The sequence below is a fragment of the Oenanthe melanoleuca genome, chromosome Z (genome assembly GCF_029582105.1).
Source record: "Oenanthe melanoleuca isolate GR-GAL-2019-014 chromosome Z, OMel1.0, whole genome shotgun sequence".
In the NCBI taxonomy this organism is placed as follows: Eukaryota; Metazoa; Chordata; class Aves; order Passeriformes; family Muscicapidae; genus Oenanthe; species Oenanthe melanoleuca.
Window position 1 is genome coordinate 53889952 of NC_079362.1, and position 18231 is coordinate 53908182.

An 18231-nucleotide genomic window follows, 5' to 3' on the forward strand; every position below is an offset into this window, starting at 1 on the left:
GATCCGCATAGACTGTGTAGGTCTTTCAGGGTTTTTGGGTCATCTTGAATGGAGAACTGCTGGGGTACAATGGTTTTCTCATGGATTTGGAGTCCAAGATAAGTCCATGGGCTGGTGTACTGCACTTTGTCTTCACCAATCTCGAATCCTGTTTTTTGATGGTTTCAATGGTTATTTTCACTGCTTTGTCCAAGTAAGTATTTTCTGATACACAAACTAGGGTGTCATCCATGTAGTGGTAGATGAGTGCTTCTGGGAATGAGCTCTGAACAGGGGAGAGAACATGAGCCACATACCATTGGCACATGGTGTGAGAGATTTTGAATTCTTGTGGGAGGAAAACGCAGTGGTATCTATTGAGGGGAGCCTCTCCATTCAAAGAGGGGACGGAGAAAGCAAACCTTTGGGCATCTTGGGGATGCAGTAGAATGCTAAAGAAACCATCTTTGATGTCAATGACAGCAAGTGTCCAATTTCGAGGCAGCATTGATGGTGATGGCAGACCAGGCTGGAGAGGATTCATGTCCTCGAGGATGTAGTTGATTTCGTGAAGGTCTTGGAGGAGTCTCCATCCATCTGTCTTTCCCAGGTTTTCACAGCACGAAGACCCGAGTGTTCCAGCGGCTCCTGGTTTCGGTGATGTGGCCTTTGGCGAGTTGCTCTTCCACCAGGGCATGCAATGCATGCAGTTTAACTTTTGAAAGGGACCACTGCTCAACCCAGACAGGATCCTCACTTTTCCAGGTGAGCTGAGGTGTCGGTGGGAGAGCACGCGTTTCAGTGGCCCCAATCAGAAATCCTGGTTTTGAATTCAAAGGGAAGCCCCGCATTGGGATAGGACATCCCTACCCACAAGGTGATGGGGACCCTCACTACAAATGGGGGATGGTTGCTGCCTTGCCTTCAGGTCCTTCGATGATGACGTTCGTGCTTTGCATAGAGACAGCACATGGTGCTACACGGTTATTAGAAAGAGTGCTTCACAAAGTGATTCACTCCATCTAATCACTTGAGTCAAACCAGCAAGTATTGCACAAAAATACCTTTTTCTCTGAAGCAGCGAACTGCAATCCAGGGTTTTGTTTCTAGATTCCAAACTACTTCAGTCATACATTTTACTATGAAAGAAAAAATTAAGTAAGAGGACCCTGATGAGGCAAAATCCCATTTGATCTTGTATACCTTTTTGTTCCATAACTGAACTTAGATGAGGAAAGCTTTTCTACAGAAGTTCATTGGAGATGAAATAATATCTTAGGAGAGAGGTGTATTATTCAAATATCAGACAAGCAACTAGCATCTAAGAGTAGCAGAGATCTTTGACATACTTCATTTCAAATTTTAATAAAGCATTTAAAGATTTGCCAGTGTGTCGTGCAAACCTTTTGATACCGTTCTCATCAGAAAGTTCTGCTTCCATGGCCTTTGACGTCTGCATGTTTTCCTTCTTTTTATCATTAGTGATTGAGTAGTTGAAAGAGTAGCTAAGCATTGGAATGGACTGCCCAGGGAAGTAGGAGTTCATCATGAATGACTGCATTTGGCACTTAGTACTATGGTTATTTTGCATGGTGATGATTGGTAAAAGGTTGGATTTGATGATCTTGAAGGTCTTTTCCAGCCTTAATGATTCTATGATACTTATATATTTGCTTTTCAAAAAAATTGAGGACTTAAATATTTTTCAGCAATTATTAATTTAAGCAGAGACAGTAATTAGAGGAGCAGGTAACTTTTTCCCAGGTCCTTGTAAAGGCATTGAAGTGCGTCTGAATTTTAAGGAGTAGACAGTTACAAACAGCAGAACAGAGTGTACTGACAGCTCTTCTAAGTGGAGATGGACTTTGAGGCTTCCTGAAACAGCAACAAATTTGATTGGCTACCTAAGTGCATCCCTTCTCCACTACTCTGGACTTACATCAATACTGCTCTTCCTTTTTGTACATTGTTTTCCCCTTTTTAGTTTCTCTGAGTGGCAGTCAACTTCCTATACATTAGGAATTTGATACCAAACATAAAGGAAGGCTGGGGGAAATCTCAAATCTCTCCTCTTTGAAGACAGGAGACAAAGAGATGACCTCTTCTTCTGGCCCACTCTGACCTTTCTGATGTTCTTTTAATTGAGACTGTGACATGGAAGCAGTACAGAAAACCTCTTCTAAAGTAATAAGGGCAAAAAAAAAAAATACTTCATGGAACAGAAAATAGTAAATCAGAAATAAATTACCTATAAAATGAAGTTTTAGAAGAAAGGTTGGAGGAATACAGAATAGAAAATCTTGCCAACGTCTTCACAACACCAGGTTAAAGACACCAAATCTGGTTCTCTAAAGATTTTGATACCATTTACTAATTTTTACCCGCGTTAAATAAATCAGAATTTTATGCCTCCTAGCAGCAAAAGAAAAATTCGTATTAATGGGTACTTTTTGCACTTGGAGTTACTCTAAGATTTTTGGAGTAAGCTTAGCTTTGACATCTAATTTAACTTACTTGCATCAGAAATCGGTACTTTTGAAGGTTTGTTTACATGGTGATTTCCTGTCATGACGTTCTTCCATAGGAGTCTGTGTCCCTCATTGAGCCCTGATTTTTAAGACCATAGTGAGAAAAAGACTGTGCAAAGGTCCACATTATCCTTACAGTGTGAATAGCTATATTATTAGTATGAATCAGCATTGAAGGGAAGTAATACTAATACTAATACTAATACTAATACTAATACTAATACTAATACTAATACTAATAAATTTTTTTTTCTTTCATATTGGTTAATGAAAATTGTCTGTGGCAGTTCCAACTTTGGGCACAAGAGGTAGATGTTTTCACATAAAACTTCCATCAAATACTTAACATTACTAATCAGCTTTTTTACTTCAGGGTAAGGGGCAGTCAGCTGTTGCTAATTTCCTCTTCCATGTTTTATGTAGTAATACATTTACAAAAAGTGAGATTTATTGTAAAGATGTAATGTGGAGAATGGGAGTAGACAAGCATTTATTTATAATGGGTTGCTTATTTTGCCCAGAGGATCTTGAGGCTCCACAGGGAATGAAGTGTCTTGTCAATATTTTGTTCTCTTGACAAAATATTTTGTATGCACTTACATGCCCTTTTGCGATCAGAGTACACACAGTGAAACTGATTTTGTGAGTAGTTGAGAGTATATGTCACTGGCATTCGCCTGACCTGCACTGAATATATTCTGTTAGGACTGTTTTGTTAGTTATTTCTTGCTCTCTTCAGCCTAAGCAGATTAAAGATTGAAAAGCCAACCTGATTAAAAGCCAAGCGTATCTGTACCCTTGAACACTGTTACATTTTTAACATATTTAGTTTACATTATATGGTTTAGAGTTTTTTAATTAGAAGTCTTATGGAAGAATTACTTGAATCCATTAATATATTTAAATTTTTAACATTGTGAGAACTTTCCCATTCCTAAATATCATGGAGAAAAAGCAGCACACTACCCTTACGTAATTTCATAAAGAACAAGCACATTCCCTGGTTAGCAGCTGCACAGAAGAAGGATTATCAGTGGTGTGTTTATGGAAGATTTTTGTATCAATGCAAATATGAGCATTGCTTTGCATATAGATCTAAATCAACCATTATGTTCAAAATATTATCTGTATATATTAATCTTCTTACAGCTACATAAATATGGTACTGCTTTTTTAAAAAGGCATCAGTGTAGGCTTTAAACATACTTTTTTGCAGACCTGTGTGTTACACAGACTCACAGACTTCAATATAAAATCTAATCTTTTTCATTTTAACTCTCTTTTATGATGTGGGATGACCAGTATAGTGAGATCTAGTTTGTGTCTTTGTTCATTAGAAGACACGTTAACTTTATTGTAGTTACTTATATGAGTGAGGATTGCTTGCATGAATAAGAAAGGGAGCTTACTTCTTCTTATGTCGTGGCCTGTAAAGCCTTTTCAAGAAATGCAATCAATGACAGGCTTCCTGTTATTGCTAATCACTATTTCTACTTATTATCTGGAGATTTTATTTGTTTTGTCAGTGATAAAATTGTGTGGAGAATTGCAATTGCTTCAAAGGGGCCTGAAATTTTAAGTAATTATCTGCCATTAATTTTCTGAAATCCTATGCAAAATTGTTCTGTTTCATTTATGTGACAGTTCTAACTTTTCTGTAATGGCAGTTTCCAATGGATCATCAGTTCATAGTGTTACTTTGTGATAATCCATTTTCATAGTGAAAACTGCCCTATGCAGATTCCTGCACCAAATGTGTCCACTTTCTTCATATGTCATTGTGCTGAATTATATCCGGTAAATTTTGCTCAGAGGTTTGTTACTGTGAGTACATAATCCTTGCGACGGCAGATGATTTATACTTGCTGCCTCACTGCAAAATGCCAGTCATATGAAAAAGTTAGCCTTCTGTTGGTCCTTGTAGCATTCATTGGCTTGTCAGCCATTCACTGTATTCCACCAGGTTGTTGACGTTGAAAGTGAAGAATAATTGAAGTATATATTTAACAATACTCATAGAAATCTCTGCAATACTATTCCACATCAGTGAGAGCATGAACATTATAACACTTGCTTATGTTAATTTAATAACTTTTTTCATATATACACAGTGTTTTCCACATAAAAGAAAATCAGTTGTGGAACAATGACTGAAGAAAACTCCAGCTAATGCAGTTTCATATTTCCAAATTAAGAAATACTCAAGATGAACAATCCAAATAAGTTTTCTTAATGCAGTGCTAATACTTCAGGAATTTAAGCAACAAAAGCCAGAATGAGACAGGCTTACACAATAAAATGCTATCCTTTTACCTTGGGGCGTTTGCAGAAACCTCCTTCAGGATAAACTGGTTACAGATTTGGTAGTAAAGAGTCCATTCTAGGGAAAACCATTCCTGCCTACAGGAGCTGAGCACGACTTTAAATGAACCACTTTTCTTATCAGTCAGACTGTGGCAGGCTGTTTCATGTAGAGAGACCACATACACACTTTCCTGCCCCCAGGCAGTGGGAAGCCAAAGGGGGAAAATCTGCAGTGCTACAACAATATGTGTTTCAGGTCACAGACTGCTTCTGTGAGCACAGATCTGGCACTATAGAACAGTTTTGCAGTGTTTCTTTTTTTAGCTTCACATCCTGACTGACCCACTTGACACCATTTTAGTAACAAGGTTTGGAGTTCAGTTGGCATCCTGATTCTCTACTACATAAAGCAAGAGCAGCCTAATAGAAGGCAGAGTCATATGCTATAATAGAGTACTATGTAGAACAGTACCTATACTACAGATACCTTAATTAGCTTTTGAATACATTAATACATGAATACATGATACGCAATTATTGTTTGTGAAGTACCAAAAATGCACCAGACAAGAAGGTAGATAGAACTTGTAGAACCAATGAAAAATAATGGGATGATGAATTTGGACCACTATCTCAAGTTCAGCCTTTCTTACCTTAAAATTAGGTGTGTAAAGTTTAATACTATGCAGTTTACAGCTTTCAATGTTTTAGCATAACAATGAAAAAAAGCTAAACATAACAGAACTTAGTTGAGGTCCTGAAAAACCTCCTGGTTTGTGCTTATCAGATCCAACTGGGAAAACTTTTTATATAGAACTGGAGAGATTTACTCTTAACTGCAGCTTTCATTTGAGAAAAGGTAATGAATACAGGAAAATTACCAATAGAATAATTTAGGCCATTCAGCAAAGGGAGAAGAGAACTTTTTGAGATGTTGCCAAAATGTGGTTTGTTAAGATTTTTCACGACAGCCTAACTGCTAATAGTGATAGTTATTCAGTTCAGAGGTGAAGTTTTTAAAATGTCTTATTGTTTATTGGAGGTCTCTTTTTGATACTAAAGTGGTAACTAAATTGAGGTTAAAGCTAATGAACTTGCAGTGAAAGAATCCCCACCCCTTCTTTCACTTAGTAGCACAAATTTAAATTATCCCAGAAACATGATTACAGAGGGGTGGATTAAGTTAGCTAAACTATTTTAGCCACTTTATCTGGGACAGTAAAGATCACCCAGTTGTTTTGGGTATTAATTTTAATACTCAGCTTCCAGACATGTGACTGAAATAAACATTGCTCTCTTTGCTGTCAGGAGGCATTGAATACAAGGAGCTGGTTCTGTTTCACAAGAACTTAAATGGTTCCATGTGTTACATATTTAAATTTATCTGTCTCTTCCATCTGGCTGTTTGACTTGCACTAATCTAAAATCTTCAGACGTGTTTCTTGGAGGATGAAGCTCATTGCTTCTCTTCCAGGACTGCCTTTCTGTAATGCACTACTTCTAGATTATTCTTAAGCATGACCTTGATCTACTTGCAAAAAGACAAAATTTCAATCTTATGGTTCCAAGCTTTTCTAATTAACTATGCACAATTCAATAAGTGGCAGGATGCCATTTAGGCTGTTGCCTAAAAGGAGAAATAGAAAGTATTTTTCTCTGTTTTCTTGTTAATATTTATGTTGCACAGATTACCTAGTAAATTGTTTCTTTGTTTCTTATTTTTGTTTATCTTAAAATTACCAGAGATACTGCAGTAATTTGCTTTATATAAATGCATATAACTAATCTGTTCATGAACAAAAGCTAGCTTTGGAAAAATATATCTCCAATGAGGAGAATAACAATACTTTTACCAACTGAACTTAGAATCTCCCTGTTCCAAATCTTGAAAAACTGTAGCCACTATATATTTCAGGGAACAAAATGCATTACTTTATTCATTTATTAAACTGTATGAACATAGTTTTCTTATCTGTATTTGAATCGCAAGGAACTAACAAACAGATATTCTCCGTTCAGCTTGGCTAAACTTTTGAAAATGTACTACTTAATTTGAAATCCAGAAATTGCTCAGTGCACACAGAAGTGTATGAAAAATGATGATGGTGATGCTTTTGGAAACAATTTTGCAGAAAAACAAACAACTATAAAAACCCCAAAATATTAAAAATATAAAGAAATTAATAAGAAAGCTGTTCCTGAGAGAGCTGTAATTTTGATTTTATTGATTATGGAGCAGGCCTTAGTACTAGCAAAAGGACATGAAAAATGAAGATAGGTACTATTTTTAAAATTAAGGTATATTTGCAGGTTCCCTTTGCTATAACTGACCATCTCTATGAAGACTTGTCAGAATATGCTGCCATGATGCACTTCAGAACTCTTGGAAACAAGAGAAAGAAAGGCAGGTAAATATACTGGAAAGCCTTTTCCCAGGATAAAGGGAAAACAGAAAACAGACAAGTCAAATAATTTGTTACATAACTGGTATGAAATTTGTCATTTCTGTGGAGTCCTAGGCTGCATTTCTACGTTAATTAATTCTATTAAATGCAGTCTAGGCTTCATTTAACTACAAAAGTAGTTAAAAGAAGTAGTAGTAACCACAGGACTAAAATGTTCAGTTCTGCTATCAATAAAACAAAAAAAAAGGTGATTTAAAAGATTTAATTAATTAAAGCATTAGCAATAGCTTAGCACTGCCAGCAGGCTGAGGGAGCATCTTTCCTACGAGGAAAGGCAGGGGGAGCGGGGGCTGTTCAGCCTCGAGGAGATAGAACTGAGAGGGGACCTCATCAATGTCTATCAGTACTTGAAGGGAAAGTGCCAAGGAGATGGACAAGGCTTTCCTCAGTTGGGCTGAGCAGTAGGACAAAAAGCAATAGGACAGAAGCTGATGCACTGGAAGTTCCACTGGATCATGATGAATAACTTATTTACTGTGGAGGTGACCAGGCACTGGAACATATTGACCAGAGAGGTTGTGAGTCTCCTTTTCCAGAGATATTCAATAACTATCAGCATTTTGAGCACCATAGGTTTAGTGGACCATGTTTGAGCAGAGAGGTTGGGCTAGATGATCCCAGTGGCCCCATCCACTTAACTAATCTGTGTGTTTCAGTGAACAAGGAAGGCTGTGAAAGAGACTAAACAAAACTTTTCAGCAACTCTAAAGAAAAGATAAAACTTTAGAGAAACTTAAAATTGTATCAATTCAGTTTGACTGGGCAACCAAAAGAAAGAAGAAAGATGGCTTTATCAGGATGTCCTTGTATCTCATCAGGGCAAAATAAATGCCAACAAAGAATGAAGTTACCCAAGGTAAGTACAGTAGTAATGAATTGAAATTAAAGCCATAGAATACAAAATATGCCATTTCTCGATCAAAATTGAAGTCGTTAACAAAAATAAAATTGGAGGGCATATCCAAATGAAAACTAACTGGTTATTTTCTTCTCCGCTTGTTTGGTCTAAACTCCATGTGTTTGGCATAAAATTGGATTAACCATATAAAACTTTGTGGTCCATGGTACATCAGAAATCTAAAACATTGAATTCATTTTTCTCCTTTACAACTGTGATTCTGTGGATTTCAGATTATAGAAAACATTTACTGTAAGTAACATGGAAGAATTTGAAGAAAGTATAATACAATTTTGTCCTATTCTCCCTGTTCTCTGTCCCAAAACAAACACTGCAAAATGAAATTAACCTGTGAAACAGAATAGGAAGCTTGTAGCTGTGTATGCAATGTGACTAAAGCAGCTGTAGACACAAGACACCATTATAATAACCTAGCATTTTATTACTGTATCAGTCAAGTACATGCCTTTGTCCTTCACAACCCTAAAAATCAACCATCCTCAGATTTTGGAGTACTTGCTACTATCCTCTTTCTCCTCCTCAGTACTAACAGTATGTAAAGGAGTCAAACCTAATCCTGGAAAGGAGTTACTGCATGGCCTACCACTGTACGTGGCTAATACATAATAATGAAGATACAGAAAGATGATTTAGTGAGCTGATGAATGTGATGGACAGCTACTTAATTGCAGAGGAGAAAGTTAATTCACTGCTGAAATGTCATTATTTAAGTAATGCTTCTCTGTTCAACAGGCATCTACTTAACAGAGATGTTATTAAAGCTAAATTACAGGAATGTGGTGAGACATCTCAATCTAAATAAGACAGACAAGTCAAAATGAGTGATGAGGTACTAATTTTGCAAATTTTCAGTTAAGCCATTTATTATAATTACCATATGCTATATCTTTCGTTGCATCATTTGTCAGTGCATGTGTGGAGCCTTTGATTTGTATTTTTGTTATTCTAAGTACAAAACTAGTATAGGCTTTCTTTTAACTTAAAAAGTTATTTGGTTGAAGATATAATATGAAAGCAGAAAGAGATATGAAGAAACAGAAATTTGGATTAAGTAGGGAAAAAAATCAATGTCAACTGTTAGATGAAGATAGGCACATGAGAATACCTACCTTAAATATGAAGACTCCCAAACTGCAAAAGAGCAGCTTAAAAATATAATAAAATGACTACCTCCAATATACAAAAGCTAGAATATTAAAATTAGTCTTCTGTTATTACTTGAAGATGATTGTGTTTTAGGGCAAGCTTCTGTTCAGAAGGAAAAAAAAATAATATTATAAAGAGTAGATCACAGTGATACCAATCATAAAAAGAAAGCGTGTATCAAGACCTAATACCTAATTCACCGAAAACCTGCCAAAGAGTGAAAGTGGAAATCTCTGGGAAACATTATTGCTTTTCAATAAAAATAGATTTAAACAGTTAATGCGTAATTCCTAGGTCTTTCTACCACTTCCCTTGAAGGAGCAAGATGTTAATCTCAAAAGCCTGTGGGATTCCTCTAGGAGACTAACAGTAACAGAATTCCATTTTCACACCAATGACCTTCCCATTTGTTTTCATACTTATGTCCCAGTTATGGCAAAACCCAGTGGGTTTGATTGCTTTTCTGCCTGAAGTTAAGCAAAAGAAAATCTTGTTTTCTTCCCAGGCTGCTTGTTACACAGACAGCAGTAAAGGGAGGGGGCAGCTGTAACAAAGCCCACTGCAAAGCCGATACTTTGTAGGCTCCAAATGCTGCCTGGCTCCATCAGACAAGGGCAAGCTTGTGTCAGTGTCCCAGAAGCAGCCTGGAATTGCGCTCTGCCTTGCCACCTGTCCTTCCATGCTCCCCAGCCCCTGCTCCCAAAGCCTTGCCCGGCAATGCCATTTCCTGGGCCAGCTAAAGGGGCGAGTTTGATGCTTCTTTGGTGCAGATGCCAAAGCTGTGAGAAGTGAGAGGGTAATATTCACACGCGCTTTGCTTCAGCTAAGGAGGTTGGTCGAGGCCCAGAGTGGGAGGCTGGTCCTTTCAAGAGAAACTGGAACTGAACTACTGCTTTCTTTGCAGTACATTTGGCTATTAATGTTACAGAATCAGAGAAGATAGAAAAATCCTTGGACGTGGCCAAGTCCATCTGTCCACCAAAATTCAACAAAGCTCTGTTGCTGGGTGAGAGAAAGGACTACACCCTGCAGCTTTTATCCCTCCACACATAATGAGACAAGGCCAAGTCATTTAGACCCCATTGCCTGAATTAAACAAAGCCTCCCTTTCCAGTCCCAGGTGAGATCTTCATCAAAGGATGAAACCCCACCGTTATTCCATTGGCAGTAAAGGGGACACACCTTTGTAAGTCCCGCCAGCTGAGGAAGGGGCTCAGCCTGCGGGAGGAGGCATGTGCCCAGATTCTTCTCTCCGGGCGAATGCTATGTTTGTAACACCAAACAAATGCAACAATCATTGCTTGAGGGATTTCATACAGACGAAAGACAAAATGGAACAAACTTTGGTTTAATGAACAAGGCAGCTTTTGTCTTAACAAAGATAAAATGACAGAAGATGGAGCATAGCGAACAATACCAAATCTCTTACATTTATGGATAAATCTAATACTACTAATCAAATTTTAATAATACTAACAAATCTTAGCTAATCAATAGAGAAATGCCTATCTAGTAACTAAACAGAAAAATAAAGAAGCCTAAAAACTTCAGAAACCATCTTATTTCTATCTAGTCCTCTTGATGGCTAACTCTTGCTAGGCCTGGAGAGCTGCAGGGCTAATTTGGTTTTTTCTTCTTAGCGAGAGGCTCTGCTTCCTTCCGTGGGCGATGTCTTCTCCTGTGTGCATTCCTTTCCTTCATGGTTGCAAACAGCCTGGAAGATAGGAAACAAACCATCCATTGTTGATTCAATACACACCATTAAATCAGACTCCCAGATTTCCATTTCTCTCTGAATTTCTGTCTTTCCAGGCTGAGACACCTTTGTGAATTTTTCAGCACCATAAATCTTTCTTGTTTCAGTTCCTTCTAATTTCTTCCCCTTATCGCCTCATTCTCTTTTGAATTCCACCAGCAGCATCAAAGCAAGCTTTGGTGTGCCTATTTCTACTTGTATGAGTTGTGCCTTGTTGGGGCAAGGCAAGGTTTCAGTCTGAATGCTGGGGTTTAACTGAGCTGCTTGGGTTTAAAGTGGGCTGTAAGTACGTTGAGCACGGCTGCGAGGGGCCATCCTCCAAGTGCCCTGGGCTTGCCCTGTGGTGCCTTTGGGAAGGGCCAGTGTGTTTTAGTTCAAGGGCCCGGGCTGTGAGCAGTGAGAGGAAGAAGTTGCGCACCGTTGGCACTGCCCGCAGGGAAAGGGGCCTCCCGCTGAACGGGGCGGCTGGGCCGGTTGGCAGCAGGGACACTCCGCGTTGCGGGCCCTCTTGCGGCTTCTCTTGCCTGTCTCCCCATGCTCCTTTCTTGGAGGGCTTTTGCTCCTCTTTGCTTCACCCACCGTCTGGAAATCAAAGAATCCTCATCAATTTTTCCTTCCTCCCGCAAAGCTGGAAATCAGAGTGTCCAGCGCAAAAATCTCTTGGCTTAAGTAAATTCCTGCAAACCCTGAAGAGCTGAGAAAATGCCTGGATTTGGTGGTGGGCTGCAGTGGGGTGTCAACACAGCACCTTGGAGGAAAAAACACCTCCTTTCTACTGCCCACAGGCCTGGGATAAATATGTGGGTGTCTTTAGTTCTACATTTCTTATTTATACCTCGCTGCCTAACATCTCTCTATCCTTATTTTTCCTCCCCAAATACCTAGGGAATGGGTATTCAATTCAGTCCAATTAGTGAAGAGCCATGGTCACCCAGTTTCTATTCCCCCAAATGATCTCTCTCTCTGTGAACCAAATTCCAGTTTGCCAGAAAGGAAGGTTGGAGCAGAGCCACAGCATCAGCAGGTTATTTTTGGGAGTCTGCTGGGATGCTCCAAAAGGTCCCTGAAAATCTGCAGCAACTCCATGAACGCAGCCAGGATTGGAGATGTTAGCAAGCAGTGTGGAATGAAGGATCTGATTGGCATCAGCAAGGGTGCCAGTCCTTGAGAAACCAGTCTACAGCGAGTCAAAGCCCATTTTGGTGAAATTGCTGCTTTGTTGGGTCAAAGGGATGCTGCAGAATTCCCCATTTCAGAGCAACAGCAGCAATGATTCTGGGCAGCATCTGCTGTGCCTTTCCCAGGGCGTGGGACGATGTGATCCTGGCAGAGCTGCATCTCACATAGCTCGCCAGCAGGTTTTGTCGCCTTCTCCCAGTTTCTTGACCCTCCTGGCTTGTCTTGCTATTCTTCCCACTCACCTGAGCAAGAGTGTGGGCAAGTTTATGTTCTTTTTTCCAGGAGTAGTAGTACTCCACACACTGTGCCACGGTCTTGCTTGGAATCTGTTGTGAAGAGAAAAAGGAGGAATCTGAAATGGCCATCCTGTAGGGTGCGTTGGAGAAGAAGTAGAGTGTGAGCTAAATGAGGAAGTAAAATCATGGAGTAAGTTGTGTAGGGCATAGAATGAAATAAATATGGAGTAAAAGAGGCATTATGCCACGTGGAAAGCCGTGTATTATGCTGTGTAATGCATAACACATGTGATGCACAGATCAACAACAAATCCATCCAGCAGAGCTTTTCTTTCCCCTCCAGTCCTCCCAGGACAATATGTTGAGGAAGCAGCAGCACAAGCACAAGACAAATGTGACAGAATAAACCTGTGTCTTCCAAAAGAGCTTGGAGGAAAGGGCTGGAGAGACAGAATCACCACTTTCACACAGGATTTTCATCCACAGGAAAGGGATGTCCCATATCTTTATTATTTTCATATTTTTTGTATAGGAGGAGAGAGCTACTGAATTGCAGTATTTGGTACCAAAAATAATCAACATTTCTTTCTGATGATCTGCTAGGGCAAAGAATGTCCTGTGGCTTTACCTGCTTCTGGATGAGATGAAAATCCTTGCCATAGGTGTGAAAAGCCTTTTGGAAGGACTCCTTCTCCTCAGGTGTCCATTTAACAGAGTCTGGCAAGAAAAAGCAGCAGGTAAATTGATGCCTCTTGCCACTTGAGGTAGATCCCACTGGCCGCCAAGAGGCAATCAGCACCATCCATCATTCATCTGTGCACATGTCTGCTCCCTCAGAAAGTAATGAAGGCAAGAGCAGGCATTGCCCAGGGAAAAAAGCACAGGAAACAAGTCAGGCTGAAGGACTAGATGCTGTTGCTTTCCCTGCCCCCTGACAAGACGAGACCTTGTGCAGGTGTTACCCGTTTAAGCGTAAACGCCTGACATGGCAGTTAAGGGCACGGCAGCATCTGTGAGTGAAGGAACAAGCTCTGCTTTGGTTACCTGCGTAATGGTAATCAGCCAAGGGGTGGCCTTGAGGTGTTGGAGGCCCCCCTGAGAGCAACATCTCCAGAGCCTCCTGCAAAAACAAAGGGAAAAAGGCTTCAGCTCCCCCACCACATGGAAAAGAGCCGAGAAATGTAAACGCTGCCTTTCATTTACTTTGTCTCTTCAGGCATTAATTCCACTGGATCTCATATGGGTCAAACCTTGTGATTTGCTGCCAATCCCTCATTTTTACTTCTCAGCCCTTTGGTCGTTCTCCCCAAGAGTGGCATGTGGCTCACGAACTCTATAATTTTGCTCCTCCGGCACCCAAAATTACTTCACCTTCCTGAGGCTTCTGGGAATTTCCCCTCAGTCCACCCCAAAATGTCTTAGAGAACCAAGATCTCCAGGAGATTTGCAAGGCAGCAGGCTGCGGGACCCTTTGCCAGTGCCTCCAGGAGAGACATTCTTCCTGCTGGAGCCATTTGGAGTCAGCCCTAACACAGGTGGAGGAGACACAGCAGGCAGCTGCACTCTTGCACCCTTCTTCAAAGATCAGCCAGGAAAGGCTCTCCCAGTGGCCAGGCCTTAGTAATTCTTCCCTGTCCCCTCTTCCCTGTGCCCAAACAGCCACTTCTTACCGGAACACTGCCGCGTGCCTGGTGCAGGCAGTGCAGGGCAAGCTCCAGGTTAGCTGCTGCCTTGGGAAAGCCACGGGAGCTGGCCATGTCCAACAGTTCTCTTACTGCAAGCACAACAAAATCCCACCAGAAGTCAGGCTTGAGCCAAGGAAGGGGAAAGGATGAGATACAAGGGAGAAGGAAAGCACAGGAGCATATCACAGCAGGTTGGAGAGCATGGAAAGGACAGCAAGGAAAGGGGCAGCTGAAGCAAGGGCCCATGTTGTACTGGTTCTCTCTTCAAAGCAGCTTCTGTAAAGGGAGGCATGGGCTGATCTCCTTTCGTCCTGTGGCAAATGGCCCCGACCAAGTTGGAGAGCAGGAAAGTTGTTCATTTTCCTGCTCTGCTGCACCAACAGAACTTTCTCCTTGCCTCTAACACGCTCACGTGGGAAGATGGGTGAGACAAGGAGATGAGCAGAGTGTGCACAAAGCTGCCTTTTCACCAAAAAAGGAGGGTTTTACACATCCAGATCTCTCAGGGGTGGAAGAAAATCTGGACAGCTACCTCTGTCAGGTTTGTCCATGTCAGAGTCATCTTCCTCCCAGGGCTTCCAGACCAGGGATGCAGGCTCTTCATCGTCACTTGGCGGTTTGCTCTGCAGCTCGGGGAGCTCAGCCTGAAAGTCACTGCCAACGTTGATTTGTCTAAAAGTAAGAAGGAAGTGGAGGTAAAAAAGGCAAGTGGTCAAGAGACATATCCCGTGGACCCACGGGCTTGAACCAATCCCAGCCAACTTTGAAAGAGCAGTTCTGCTCCTGGCCAGTCCTCAAGTTTGCCATCCTTTAATCCCTATGGCAAAACTCACGGCCGAATGTGGGCTCTTGCTTTCCTTTTCATGGTGCCTCTCTTTTCTTCCTGAAAGAGATGAAAATAATGCAGATGAAAATCATTCTTCCGCCATGTGTTGGGAGCATTCCTTCTCATCCTCAGCATTGCAAACCACAAACTCCTCTGTCCCAACACCCCTTAGTTTGGTGTAATGCTATTTTTCACTTGGAACTTCTGAGGCAGGACCCCCAGCAGGCTGCAGCGCCATCAAGAGGGGAAGCAGGAGGGCATGCGCTGCTGCCTTCTGTCTTGGGGCCAGTGAGAAGACCCAAAGGAATGGCATGGGGGCTGTGCCAGGGGAGCCTTAGGTGGAATATGAGGAAAAGGTTCTTCATCCACAGGGTGGTTGGACACTGAAACAGGCTCCTCAGGGAAGGGGTGACAGCACCAAGGCTGCCAGAGCTCAGGAATTGTTTGGACATTGCTCTTGGGCACAGGATGTGATTCTTCAGGCTGTCCTGTGCATGATTTTTGTGCATCCCTTCCAACCCAGAAAATGTGGTGATACTATGATTGTGTTCTCGAGAGGAACCACACAAGATGGTATTGCATGGCTGCCTTTGACCGAGAGGCAGAACCAGCCCTACAGGCACTGAAAAACATCAACAAATGTATACCAATATCTCTAGAGAAAAGGGATCCAATGTAGGTGGCAGAAGAAAAGTCCATAAAGATATCAAAGCAATATGTATCTGTGAGGAAAGTATGTAAGTACATAAGAATGGCTGAAACCAGACTGGTTTTTGTAGGTGATAGCCAATATTGGAGGACAAGACTGTCCAACTGCTTGCATGCCCTGAACAGCATGGATCACTGAGGAGAAGTTCCATCTTTGTGGTTTTAAAACTTTGGAGGAAGTGTGAGCAGAGACAGGGCCCAAGAGGATTTGTTAACACTGAAGCCCTGAACTCCTCAGTAAGGACCAGATTTTTTTGGGGTCACCGCAATATAGTTTTAGGACTTCAGTGGGTACCCAGCACTTTGAATTGGGTCATCAGTGGACAAGAATCTGAAACTGCCCCGTGACAGCTCTCTATGTCCTCTAGGGAAAAGTCTGTATTTCAACTGGAGGCATCATTATTCCTAGAGAAGTTGGAGCCTGCTGTCATGTGTAACCTGGTCTGGAGAAAGTGAGCACAGACCATGTGTGTCATGGTTGGTGGGACATCCAGCTGGAGCCTCGTACCTTTCTTTTAGTAGTTTGAGGGCAAACAGGGATTTCCTTACCTTGGGGAGTGTCAAAGTGCTGTGGGGATGTCTGGCAGCTGATGAGGAGATGAGGATGTGGATGCAGAGGCCAGAGCTGGCGCTGAGGCCAGAAGGTGTGTGATCAGGAACACCCAGGAGCAGATGCTGCAGCTGCTGCTGCACCGCTGCTCCACCAGTGTTCCACCAACGGCCGCAGGAGGAGGAGACAACGCCGGTTGCTACGGGCACAGCCCAACATTCCATGTAGAACCCCAGGGTGCCCAGGGGATGCAAACAGGATGGGCCACCTTTGCCTATTTTGCTGCTTCTGGTGCAAGTTTGCTCTGAGCACCTTCCTGCCATTGGGGCGCTTGTGGTCAGTCCTCTGGTCAGGGCAAAGCAGTGCAGGGGCAGCTCTGGGTCTTCTCCTCTGTGCTTCTCTCTAAGGTGCCTCCAGCTGAAGATTGCATGAGCTTGGCTCTGTCAAAGAACCCAGACCACATTGCCTGCACTGGAGAGGCAGAAGGACTCATGCTAATGGCTCTCCTTTGGTTCTGAGAGGAGCAAGAGATTGCAAGTTTTTCGGTGGAGACCCAACTCCAAAGCCTTCTCTCAAAGTGGAGGCATTCGTGCTGCCCCTTTCTAAATTGTCTGGTGCCTAATAATGTCGCCTGGTGTTTTCCCTTCTTTGGGGTCCTAAACTGGTCTCTCAGCTTAACACTCATTCCTTGAAACTTGGGGATACAGGATTTTTTCCAGGGGAAATGACAGGGACAGCCCACCAGCAATTCCTTAGCAAAGAGTTGATGCAGCATTCCTAGGTCTTTCTTCCCACTCCCTTGAAGGAGCAAAATGTTCATATCAAAAGCCTGTTGGATTCCTCTAGGAGACTAACAGTAAGAGAATTTCTTTTTCACACCAATGGTCTTCTCATTTGTTTTCATACTTATGTCCCAGGTATGGCAAATCCCAGTGGGGTTTACTGCTTTTCTGCCTAATGTTAGGCAAAAGCCAGTCTTGCTTCCTTCCCAGGCTGCTTGTTATACACACACACACACCAGCAAATGGAGGGGACAATATTTTTAAAGTGGCATGCTGCCTAGTAAATACTTTGCATGTTCTACTTGTCTCATCCTTGAGTTGTAGATAACTATGGCTGGAAAAACAGCAGGTTTTCATGCAGCCCTGTGTTCCAGAAGGAGGGAATTATGTCCAAGTAATGAAGTGCCTTTTTCCTCTTGTACCCTCTTCCAGAGAAGTGAAATTAAGGTGTGAAACTCCTGTATTTCCTGCTTGATAAGAAACTTGGGGTATTAGTTTCATTTATTGCCTATCCAACAAGAGCAGAATAAAGAGAAATAAACCATATCTCCTCTTTTGCTGTGGGTGCACCTTATTTCCCCCCCACACCCCTTCTTCAATATATTATCCCAGAAATGCTCCCAGCTTTGATGATGGATTGGCCTTGCCGAGCAGTGGATTCATCTCAAAGTCAAGATGGCACTGCCACTGTCTGAATCAGACCTGGGGAAGATTCTGGCAGCTTCTCACTGGAGCCATCCCTGTAGTTCCCTACATGAAGTGCAACCAGAGGATCATCAGTGCTTTTCTTTGCTCCAGGGAAGCCATGAGCTGTGTTCCTGGGAGCAAGAGTCGCCACAGAAAACTTTCTGCTTTTTTTTTGTCGGAAAATGCTTAAAGAATTAAAATTCTATATTTTGACATTGTCCTGTAATTTTACTCAGCTTAATTGCTTAGTGAAATCAAAGTATTTTCCTCAGTGTTGTAGCTGTTGGTGCATTTCCCATGTCACTTTCCCTTTTACAATTTATGATTTGTATATTGTTGTTATTTATCCAATAAATAATTGTAAGGTACGTATTTTGTTATTTCAGTTCATTACTGATATGGAGCCTGGCACCCTCGCTAAGCCAATTAGTGCAGTAATTGCAATCACATCTCTGTTGTGTTATTCAAGTATAATTTGGGG

At 41.6% G+C, this 18231-nt stretch overlaps 1 protein-coding gene across 2 annotated transcripts; it reads right to left on the reverse strand.

The window, feature by feature from the left end:
* Positions 1–10478: 10478 nt before the first annotated feature.
* Positions 10479–17680, reverse strand: LOC130265572 (zinc finger protein 541-like). 2 transcript variants are annotated; one of them, XM_056514723.1, is made up of 9 exons: positions 16281–17680; positions 15031–15080; positions 14730–14869; positions 14183–14286; positions 13557–13632; positions 13141–13229; positions 12519–12602; positions 11516–11679; positions 10479–11055 (listed from the first exon to the last, which is right to left on the reverse strand). In XM_056514723.1, exons 1-9 carry the CDS (start codon positions 16602–16604, stop codon positions 10959–10961), a joined length of 1128 nt encoding a protein of 375 aa, XP_056370698.1. In that variant the 5' UTR covers positions 16605–17680; the 3' UTR covers positions 10479–10958. The 2 variants fall into 2 exon arrangements, with proteins under 2 accessions (XP_056370698.1, XP_056370699.1); XM_056514724.1 differs by lacking the exon at positions 11516–11679.
* Between the last annotated feature and the right edge of the window lie 551 nt (positions 17681–18231).